Source organism: Pinus tabuliformis, chromosome 4_1, assembly GCF_031772625.1.
Source record: "Pinus tabuliformis cultivar Carrire ecotype Pingquan chromosome 4_1, CPIR1, whole genome shotgun sequence".
Taxonomy (NCBI): Eukaryota; Viridiplantae; Streptophyta; class Pinopsida; order Pinales; family Pinaceae; genus Pinus; species Pinus tabuliformis.
The window spans coordinates 90,930,186-90,941,746 of record NC_142303.1 but is presented as its reverse complement, the minus strand read 5'-3'; the positions used below and the strand labels follow the sequence as shown (position 1 = coordinate 90,941,746).

General features: G+C 41.8%; 1 protein-coding gene across 1 annotated transcript; it reads right to left on the bottom strand.

The window, feature by feature from the left end:
- Positions 1-10,159: 10,159 nt before the first annotated feature.
- On the bottom strand, positions 10,160-10,959 carry LOC149174347 (uncharacterized). Its single transcript, XM_089420816.1, has 4 exons — positions 10,799-10,959; positions 10,632-10,681; positions 10,506-10,554; positions 10,160-10,417 (listed from the first exon to the last, which is right to left on the bottom strand). Exons 1-4 carry the CDS (start codon positions 10,850-10,852, stop codon positions 10,160-10,162), a joined length of 411 nt encoding a protein of 136 aa, XP_089276942.1. The 5' UTR covers positions 10,853-10,959.
- Between the last annotated feature and the right edge of the window lie 602 nt (positions 10,960-11,561).

The window sequence follows — 11,561 nt, the reverse complement described above, 5'->3', positions numbered from 1 at the left end:
TGAGTGGGGGTGAGAGGACATTCAGCCATAAACAACTAGTGGCCCTCCTTCTAGTGCCAGAAATATTGATGGTGCTGGACCCACCAACATTCAGGGGATCTCTCCGATATGAAGTCCCAACTAGACCTCACACTGTTTGGTGTAGGAGTCCCATTTGGCATGATGGCCCAGTTTCCATTATCTTAAAGGCTTTCCTTAGCTCTTGCTTGTCAACACATGAGAGTGGTCTTCTTTGTCTTCGAACAACGAGGTCTGTGTGCCTGGTGAGTGCTTAGTGTTACTTGTGTCAAGGTTCTTTCACCATAGAGGGAGAGGGTGGAAGTGAGTCTCAAGTCGAAAGGGAATAGTCCCAACTTTGTCAGAGACACACAACACAACAGGACATGCGCAGCTTCCAACGGAGTAGTCCACATGGATGCAGCAGTCACAAACACACAGTGAACGGATAGCATGTACAACACCCAACGGAGTAGTCCACACGAGTGTGACGTCGTTATAACAAGTTTATGGGAATGGTTCTGTCGAGTGTCTGGTGGGATAGCCCACACGGGCGAGACAACATTAACAACTTATACAACACATTTGTAAGCATATGTATTAGAACAACTGAAATAGTTCAACTATTTTAACATAGGTTAAAGAAACATGCATTACAAGTTTCCAAACAATAGTCTTACAAACAGATACAATACATGTGTGAAAATGTGTTGGCCTGTTATCAGGCTTCTGAATTAAGCGTAAGTTCCAAGACACATCGGTACACCATACATCACTAAACCTGATAGCGGGGAGTTGGAGCCACTGCTCGCTCCTCAAAGAAAAGACTATAGACTCTCAAGGCTATGTGGGAGGAGTTAAGTTGAAAATTCCTTTGCATGTACAAATGAGGGGTATTTACAGCCAAGGGTAAAACTGGCCCTTGTGACTATTCAACTTCCCTCATGATTGTTTGACTTACATGACTCTTCAACTTTACATGACTCTTTAGATTTACATGTGGGTCTCTTGGACTTCCACATTACATTACCTTGATTACAACAGTGTGGCCCATAGTAGTGTTGTGGCTGAGATGACTCATGACATGACTCAACATGATAGAGTTGGTATGTTCATGCTCATGGTGGTGTGCATGTCGAGATACATTGTTGCTGAGTGATGGATGTGCTCTTGGTGTATCATAGCTTCACTTTCGCACGACAAGGTGTGCTGAGTCTTCGATGGTCTTGGTGTTCACTTGATGTTGCACATGCAAGTCTCTCCTTCGCTTCTACTTGGCATGAGCCATGTGTTCGTCCATTCGCGAACAAGTCTCCTTGCATGCACTCCTTATTCATCTCATTCGTCATGTGTGTCATGTCTCATCCATGTACTTGTATCTGCAATCACTCATGACGAGACGACATCAAATCCAGAAATCTCCTAGTCTACCATTATGCATTATTTGTCACTTTCGGGTGCAGGTGACCGGGAGAGAGGACAAGGCTCTGAAATTGCACAAGGCACATTTCAAGCCACGATGCGGGTTCTGGGCACTGTCCATGAAAATTGTGCAGAGGTCACTCGGAGGCTGAGATGGGAAATTTGAATCGGAAGTGACTGTCCATGGGATCTGGCTCGGCTGGAGGCCAGATCTGCACAATTTTTTTAGGGAGACAATGTAGACAACAAGCGGAGACTAGTAGTGAAAACTGCGCAATTTCTTCGGGGAGGCTGGCAGGGGGCTGCGAGAGGCTACTGGCAAAAACTGCACAGATTTGGGAGGCTATCCCACTGGACATCCTTGCGCATTTTCTAGGTTGAGCAATATGTTGGGTAGCTGGAAGACTGGTCATGAAAACTACGCAGTTTTCAAGAGGAGCAGCAGGTCGACTAACATGGTGACTGGCTAGAAAATCTACGCAATTTTTTATGGTAGTGCAGTGACAGGGAGTGGATGTCTATCTGGCATGTTTATGAAATCTCTTCAAACAGCAGAAATGAGCATGCTTGGCAACTTCTGTGAAATTTTTTGGAGGGGTTAGTGTCACACCCCTACACCTACGGTAGTCTTCCAACCGCTTATAGCGAGGTGCGGCACCACCGAACGCTTTCTTTTCACCAATACTAACATTCATGGACTACGCCTAATTCACTTGTCCTTACTTAGTTTGTGTTTTGCAACCAAGTAAAATTATGTTTATCCTTTATACCAATGAACACCCATACTCATTCATTATCAACAACAATTATAAAAGACAATAACAATTGCACAATATAAAGGGAGGGGAAACTCCAGAACAAGTCTGCCAAACAATATATAATAATCAGTCTTTCGATAATACAAGCTTCAAGTATACTTGGCAAATTCCAAGTCTATACTTAGCCAATTTTTACAATAGAGGCAACCCTGCCTTTTACAACATTCATGCATACCTTACACGGTGGGAGGGTGCTCACCCGAGTCACCAAGACCCCCTCCTCAAGCCTTACACAAATCTTCACTTGTTCATACACCTGGGCACACCTTGCCCAACCTCCGTCCAACTCCAAGAATATTACCAAGTGTACAGCCTTCTATGAGACATGCGCATGAGTTTTGCGCATTCTCCTTCCTTTTCTGCGCACTACCTCTTGAGTCCTTAGCGAAGATCAAAGGTGATCGAATGTTTTATGAACTCCCAACGCACTCATATATATATATGCATGGTAGTGGGGTGTGGTGGCTCTTGGGCCGACCACATAACCATGTTAAAACACCCCTTCCATAGCGCCTTGGAGTATGTCGGCCAGCCCCCAACATACCTACGCCATATAGGATATAAACTCCCCCAACGTCCATCGCATTTTACCAAGTGTCGTGAAGTTCTGAACTTTCGTCGCATGAAGTTCGTGTAAACGTCGCATTTCCTCCGCAACTCCGTCGCATCGCACGCCCGCCCGTGCACCCGCGCCCGCCCGTGCTCCCACGCGCCCGCCCGCGTGCCCGCTTTTCCGTCGTGCAAGCCGACTCGCCCGGCGCCCAACCGCACCCACGCCCGAAGGCCTTACATCCTCCTCCACCTGAAGTCGTTGTCGTCCTCGACAACATACCATCCTCCAAGCATCAATATCCATGATGTCAACTCCCCTCACATATGGCAAACATCCCTGCAACATATGTATGACTCCATCTCCACCATGTCTCATCTTAGAAACCAACTGTCACCAAGATACTCCATACCAATGTATGTCATATATCAGATGTCCATGATCATCAACCACCCTGTCACAATCTCCCCATGCTGCTCTCCACCATGGAAGGTTGATCCCTCCAACTCAAGCTACATGTTCACCGCAACAATGTGTCAAACTCCATCTTGTCATCACCACCATGTGCAAAACTGCCCATGATATGTCAATAAGTGCTAACACACCTCAACCATGTGCCAACATCTCATCTCAACAATATGTCATATATCGGAAGTCATCTCAATCCATGTTCATCAACCACCATGTCACAATCTCCACATGCTGCTCCATCGTGGAAGGTTGGTCCCTCCATCTCAAGCTACATGCCTACTGCAACATATCGTGTCAACCTCATCATGTGTCGTCCTCATGTGAACTGCTGCCATGATACTCCAATACAATGCTAACATATCTCTGTACACTACTAGTCCCCATGTTTGAACTAGTCGGGTGATCAGTCCAACTGTCACGCTCAAACCATGGGAATGCACATCCTCATGCCACCATCAGTCGATTCTCAAAACATCCTGTCACATCCTGAACTCGATCAAGAATCCATCCGTATAAGTAAGCCATGCTCAGGTCCATGAAGTAGTCCTCATCTCATCTGCAACATGCTGTCCATGATGTTTGGTGTCAATGTGCTACATGAAGCTAGCCACATCTATCCCAACATCATCCATATGTGTGCCTCCTCCATATGAAGAGACCATCTCATCAAACTCCAACTCTCAGTGTGTCACATCCAAGTCCATGAAGCAACCTCCATCACATCTGCAATGTGTCATCCCTCAAGTCTGCCATAGAAACAAGTATACACCTGTCTCATCTATCCATGTGCTACCCATGATCGTAGATCAATCAGCTCCCATGTGTAAAAAGTAGTTGAGTCTCGGCTCAACCCATGCCCCAAGTGTTGCCACCAAGGCATTATCATCATCATAACTCCATCACTCCAAAGTGTCTCATATCGATCCTCCACATCAAGTCACTCTTTCAAGTCACACCCATGCATGTACTTGAAAGTATGCACTTGCATCAAAGTCCCTGACCTAAGCTCCTCAATGCATCAGATCCTCCAAGTCCACCATATATGAAGTCCCCAAAAGTCACAACAACCTCATGTCATCATGAGCTCCATAATTCATCCCCAACCAACACTCTAGCAAGCATACAAGCCTCGGCCCCAAAGGTCTCTACAAGATGTCTCAGCTCTCCATGTAGTAAGAATGCCCCATAGTCTGCTCACAACTCCATCCAAGTCTATGGCCTTGTTGTACAAGAGTGCACAACCTCCCCATCGGCTCATAAGTAATAAGTCTCCATGTCACACTAGCAAATTCACCTGCACAACATCCCTGCTTTGGCACTCCTCATTGGATGCCCATAAGTGACACCTCTATAAGTGCTCCCACATAATGTCCCTGCATAAGACTGCCATGTTCCATGTCTCCAACCTGATGTCCATGACTAAGTTGTCCATGTAGTCCAACCAAGTAGACTCATCACAACAATCGATCATCCTCATCCAAGTCTTCAATCTTCGGTCTAGTGAACTCGGTCACCCAACCATATCATCATGTCATGAGTCCCTCCATCATAGCTCCTCCACCAAAGTGTCCACCAAGACTATCTCTTGTTCTCGTCCATGAGAAGTCCACCCAAGAGTGTGCCCTCCAATCTGTCCATGAGTCATGCCGGGCACTTAGCCATGTGGCTAAAGCATGACCCATTCATCCACAACAATCATCAAGTTCCACCCTTGTCACGGGTCTTTGTACCTTCTACCATAAGGTCACAAACAACCCCAACAACTCCTGCAACAATCAACAATCCTTACCTCTCCATACAAGGTCTCATCATAGACATCCATGGTAAGATGCCCCCTAGCATCGGCAAACTGACTTTGCCCTTCCCTGCATACGGTCCATCTACCAAATGCTCAAATGAAACACAAGTATCAATACTTACTTCATCATCATGAGGTTCCTCCATGAGAGTACCCTCATCCATACATGTCTGCAAACTACACGATCCTGGTCCAACTTGATCAATCTCAAGCTCGTCCTCCATCGTTGTCACATCTGCAACATCTTCAATTATCATCACTTACTCTTCCTTGATAGCGCAATCTGAAACTTCATCTTGCTCCATTGTCCAACCAAGTTGAAGAAGTTCGTCTTCAACATTCTTTTCCAAGACTGCAAGCTTCTCTCGAATCCGGGGATTCTCCTCTTTCATCCGCTTCAACTTGTATAAGGTAAGCAAGAGCTTCCCTTCACATTCTTCCAAACCTACCATGCCTTGTACTTCGTCTTCCCCGATTCGTACTTCGTTTGGTCCACAGACGCCCAAACCGTGTATACCTGCCCACACACAGTCCCACTTGCCCACCTGACAAGTGCCAAAATCGTATGACCGGCACGTAGTACCACCTGCCCAACTCTACGACACCCGGTTCCAACCTTTACCAGCTTCACCAAGTTTCCTGCAACCATGAACCGGCCCTTGTTCCACTTGTATGTGAAACTAGCTTCCTTCACCTGCAAGTACTTGCTTCCACTGTCATCAACTGTCAAGCTTCCAAGTGTACCCACACCTGCACTTTGTCACGAGCAACCCTGCTCACCAGCTCCAACCGAGCTCTGATACCAACTTCACTTCGGTGAAGTTGTGTAGCAGCTTCAACCTTCAATGCCCGAATCAGCTGCTCTGATACTACCTGTCACGCCCCTACACCTGCGGTAGTCTTCCAACCGCTTATAGCGAGGTGCGGCACCACCGAACGCTTTCTTTTCACCAATACTAACATTCATGGACTATGCCTAATTCACTTGTCCTTAATTAGTTTGTGTTTCGCAACCAAGTAAAATTATGTTTATCCTTTATACCAATGAACACACATACTCATTCATTATCAATAGTAATTATAAAAGACAATAACAATTGCACAGTATAAAGGGAGGGGCAACTCCCAAACAAGTCTACCCAACAATATATAATAATCAGTCTTTCGATAATACAAGCTTCAAGTATACTTGGCAAATTCCAAGTCTATACTTAGCCAATTTTTACAATAGAGGCAACCCTGCCTTTTACAACATTCGTGCATACCTTACACGGTGGGAGGGTGCTCACCCGAGTCACCAAGACCCCCTCCTCAAGCCTTACACAAATCTGCACCCGTTCGTACACCCGAGCACACCTTGCCGAACCTCCGTCCAACTCCAAGAATATTACCAAGTGTACAGCCTTCTATGAGACATGCGCATGAGTTATGCGCATTCTCCTTCCTTTTCTGTGCACTACCTCTTGAGTCCTTAGCGAAGATCAAAGGTGATCGAATGTTTTATGAACTCCCAACGCACTCATATATATATGCGTGGTAGTGGGGTGTGGTGGCTCTTGGGCCGACCACATAACCATGTTAAAACACCCCTTCCATAGCGCCTTGGAGTATGTCGGCCAGCCCCCAACATACCTACGCCATATAGGATATAAACTCCCCCAACGTCCATCGCATTTTACTAAGTGTCGTGAAGTTCTGAACTTTCGTCGCATGAAGTTTGTGTAAACGTCGCATTTCCTCCGCAACTCCGTCGCATCGCGCGCCCGCTCGTGCGCCCATGCCCGGCCGTGTGCCCGCGTGCCCGTCGTGCACACCGACTCGCCCGGCGCCCAACCGCGCCCGCGCCTGAAGGCCTTACAGTTAGGCTCGGGGTCACTATCCGGTCAAACTCTCTGGTTGACCACTTGGAGGCTTGGTGGTTTTGCTTGCGGGCAGTGCGGATTGAGATGACATGTTGAGAAACTTCTGCGTTGTTCTGGGTGATAGTCAATTGGGTCAACTCAGGATTGCGTAGTGCAGACTGCCTGGGAGGCAGCCTCAAGCTCTGCTCAATTCTGGGTAGCAATACATGTTCACTGAGGGCTGAAACTGTGTAGTGCAGCTCAGCGGAGGTCTAGCTGTTGAGGTTGGTCTGATCGACATAACTTCAGCAAAATGACTAAGTGTGTGAAAAAGTGACTTCATACATGCATGACCTTACGAACATACACTGAACATGGCCTGATGACAAGACACCTCGAACCATCAAGACAAGATCGTTGAATGAACGCAACGACACTTGTGCGACATTGCATACAACTCTATGTGTGAGTGCGGCATATGTTTACATAGTGAATACAACTTATACACATGAAGACAGACCTTTTGCATAGCCATAACATGGCTGCAAGCATGACATTGTGACCAACGTGCTAAAAGATGTCCGGTGAATGGTTAAGCGAGGAGGGTGCAAAGACTCAACACGAGCTCACGGGATGAGCCCGAGTGTTTGCGAACATCAAGGAGAAACCCAAGGAAGGCTCTGAAATTAGATGTCGGACAAAATTTTGGGGAGTGTTACAGCCGCTACAATAGAACATTATTTTCTTTTGTTTTTGGTTATTAGTTAACTAATGACCTAAATATCAAATGGTGTCTTAAAAAAATACTTATGAATTAAGATAAGAATTAATATTAATATTAATATAATAATTGTCTCCTCATAGGACAACCGAGTGGTTGGCACAATGGCATGTTATCCCCTCCAGCTAGTTTCAAATTCCATAAAGGAAGTCATGACTTAATCCAAGAAACATTGATTCACCATAGTATTATATATATATATATATATATATATATATATATATATATATATATATATATATATATATATATATATATATATATATATATATAACCATTTAAATTTAATTAAAAAAACATTTAAAAAACAACATCACGTATAAATAATATATAATGATATTATTTCAATATACGTTATATTTATTCCAATAATGTTGATTTTAATTATAAAATTAAAATTAAAATTAAAATGAGAAATAAGAAAAAGCATATATATATATATAGATATATATATATAGATATATTTTAAAGGATTGTTGAAACCATGTTTCACAAAATGTGAAATAGTTGCACCCAGAGGCACATTTTATAGTCCAGATTGAAGGAAAAGTGTGATTTTGTCCCTACTCAAAGTGGAGTGGATACATATATATTTTAAAATAAAAACAAAATGTTATCTAAATAAAGAAAATAATATTAATTATAATAAAAATAAAAATAAAAAATGAATTAGCCACATTTTTACCACATATACATATACATAGATATCTAACACATACTCTGGTATGGTCAACATAATCTATGATATAATAATTTATTGTTCTTAAATAAATCATTTTTATTATGAATTATTATAATTATAAATAATATGATCAGGATGATAATTGTAAATCATATCGTAGATAATCCTAAAGTAAAAAAGAACACATAAAATTAATATTGATTTTATTGAAATATTAAACAACATCTTCATAGCAAATAAGTATATTATTTGAGTAATTTATATATTTCCTTAAATGTTATTTTAATATTGAAAATGAATTTAACTCTAGCAAATAAAGGTCATTTAAGAGTAAAGAACATAAAACTAATTAGATGAAATGGTAACTACATAAAACTAATTAGATGAAATGGTACCTGTTATGAAAAAAATAATTTAGTACCTTGTCTTTTTAACCTAAACTCTATTTATCATTTTACATATAATTACCTTTTATTTAAAAAAAATATGAAAATGAAAATACTAATAATTTAAAATTTATTAATGAGGAACTCAAATGTAATCTGATGAAAGAACGAACCAGCCACATTTATTCATGTTCATATACATAACACACTCTTATATTGTTAGACTAATTTATGATATTTTTTTATTATTTTTAAATAAATAATTTTATTATGAATTTTTATAAATCTATTTTAACTATTTTAATGGCTTATGAAAAGATGATAATTATATATCATAAGGTAGATAATGCCAAATGCATAATAATAAAATGATTTTATTGAAATATTCAAATAACATTTTCGTATCAAGTAAAAGGATATTATTTATAATTTGAGTAATTTTTATATTTCCTTAATTTCACCATAATATTGAAAATGAAATTAACTCTAATAAATAAGGGTTATTTAATTCCAAAGCACATAGATTATTTAAATGAAATGATAAATATTATGTAAAAAGTAATTTCTTTTATTAGTTAATATTTCTTCACTTTTTAACCTCCCATGTAATCATACTTTTGTGTATAAATGTAAATGAAAATACTAATATTTTGAAATTCATTTACAAGAAATTGGAATTTAATCTCATGACAGAGCTCACATTGTTTACCACATATATTCACAACTACACACATAATGCACATTTTGATATTGTCATTTTTGTTGTTGTTATCAAATAGATAATTTTTATATGAATTTTTATAGATATTATGATCATTAAATTTAAATAGTTGGGATATATTTTCACCATTTTAATAGTTTATCTAGTGATGATAATTGTAAAGCATAGTGTATATAATCCTTATGTTGCCATAACCGGATGGCATAGTTCAACCGCAAGGAAAGCGGTTATGAGTTGATGAATAAAAAAGCAGGAAAAGAGTGTAATGAGGGAGACCCCCTCTGAACGAGAAAAGTAAACAACTACAGAAATTGAACCCTCTGTCTGCAAGCTAAAAAAGCATTTATTCTAGTTAACTATTTATCTAATATTTGCAAAGCTGTACATTGTCATGTGACCCATACATTTGTAAATGCCTGTGAAAATATTCAATTTATAGAACTGAACAGAACAAACAAGGACCACGAGACTGCCACAGAGTTTTTTTTTTGTTTCTAGCAGAAACGGAAAGGAGAAACTGTCAGAGGACGCGACAGTGCCACAACAACAAACACATATTTGAATCAAAGGCGGAACGTGCTAACCCCACAACGAAATAACCAGGTACCAAAAACAAACTGTTTCTCTGTATTCTTAATTTAATATCATTCAATCGCACAGGAAGAAAAACCGAGTTCTTTTACAGTCCCAAATTATATTACAAAACATTTCGAGCAAATAGCACTCGGCCCAGAATAAACACATATACCAGCACCGTGTACAAAGAATACAACAGAACAGGATATCCCAGCTGTGGACCAAAAACGAAAGGCGGACAAACCCAGGATCGAACCTGGTACCCTATAACTAAAACAGAGAAGTATAGACGGGAACGACCCTACCCTTTTGAGAGGCGGAGGGTTTCCAAAGTTGCAGGCGGCAAAACCCCGGAAGCCGACCCTTCCCAATACCTGCAAGTAAAAGGAGCGAGGGTTAGAAACGAGAAGACAAACAGAACAAAACGGAATAAGGAAGGAAAGCGCAGAACTCCAGACTTACCCATTTGTTTTGCTTGAGAAACCAGCGGCAACGAGTTACCAACTCAAGCCTGAAGAAAAGGGGCAGAAATCCGTAAGTTACAGTGGCAGATAAAGACAACGAATAAGGCATAGAACCTTAAATTACCTTGGGAGCAGAGTTGAACTCCTCCAACCCCGAGCGCGAAGGAACGAAACCTGGCATCATCGCATACAGTCAGATATCCAGAATAGAAACTCGAAAACATCTTACAGTAAAGACAATCCCTATGTTAGCAATTTCCAAACGACAGAATTGAGTAGTGAACGGTTAACCTGAGTCTGCGGGTTCGGGCAACCAACAGCAGCGACGAAGGAGTCAGCTATCATAGCAGAGCAGAGTTCGCTCAAGAACACTGAAGGAAACCGAAACCCTTTCCCTAACGCATATAGACCTATCCAGAAGGTAACGCTCCAGCAGAGCGAAACATAACAAAGTAAACCGGCACAATGAAATGGCAGAGTGCTATTAAACCGGAGACTTAGGGTTTAGGAAAGGCGGGAACGTTGGACCGAGGGCACCGGCAGTGACACTTTCAACCGGTGGAAAGGGACGGCATTAAATTTCCAGATCAGAAGTTGATACAGAGGTACGCCCGGACGGAACCGAAGTTAGGCCATATTAATTGCAGAAGGGTCGAGAGGACCTGTGACAGACGGCGGGGTGGCTATCCTCCACATCAGACTTACATACGTCAGCAAACGCCAGGGCTGGGCCATCAAAAGTGGTATCAGAGCAGGTTGGACAGTAGGTAGAATGGAAGGTGGTAGAGGAGGACGAGGAAGAGGAAGAGCGATCAGAAGGATAGCGGAAGAGGGACTTCGCGAAGAGATCCGCGTTTTGAGAGATAGATTAGCAGTGCTAGAAGCTGGGGGAAGGAGAAACCCAGCAGATGACAGCGATGAAGAGGTGGCAGAACCTGAAGATGAGTTTGAGGGGGTAACACCAGAATTAGGGATATTAAAGTCGGTTTTGCTATCTAGTCATAAGCCTAAGCATGAGCTGCCCACCTATGACGGGAGCCTATCTGCAGATGTA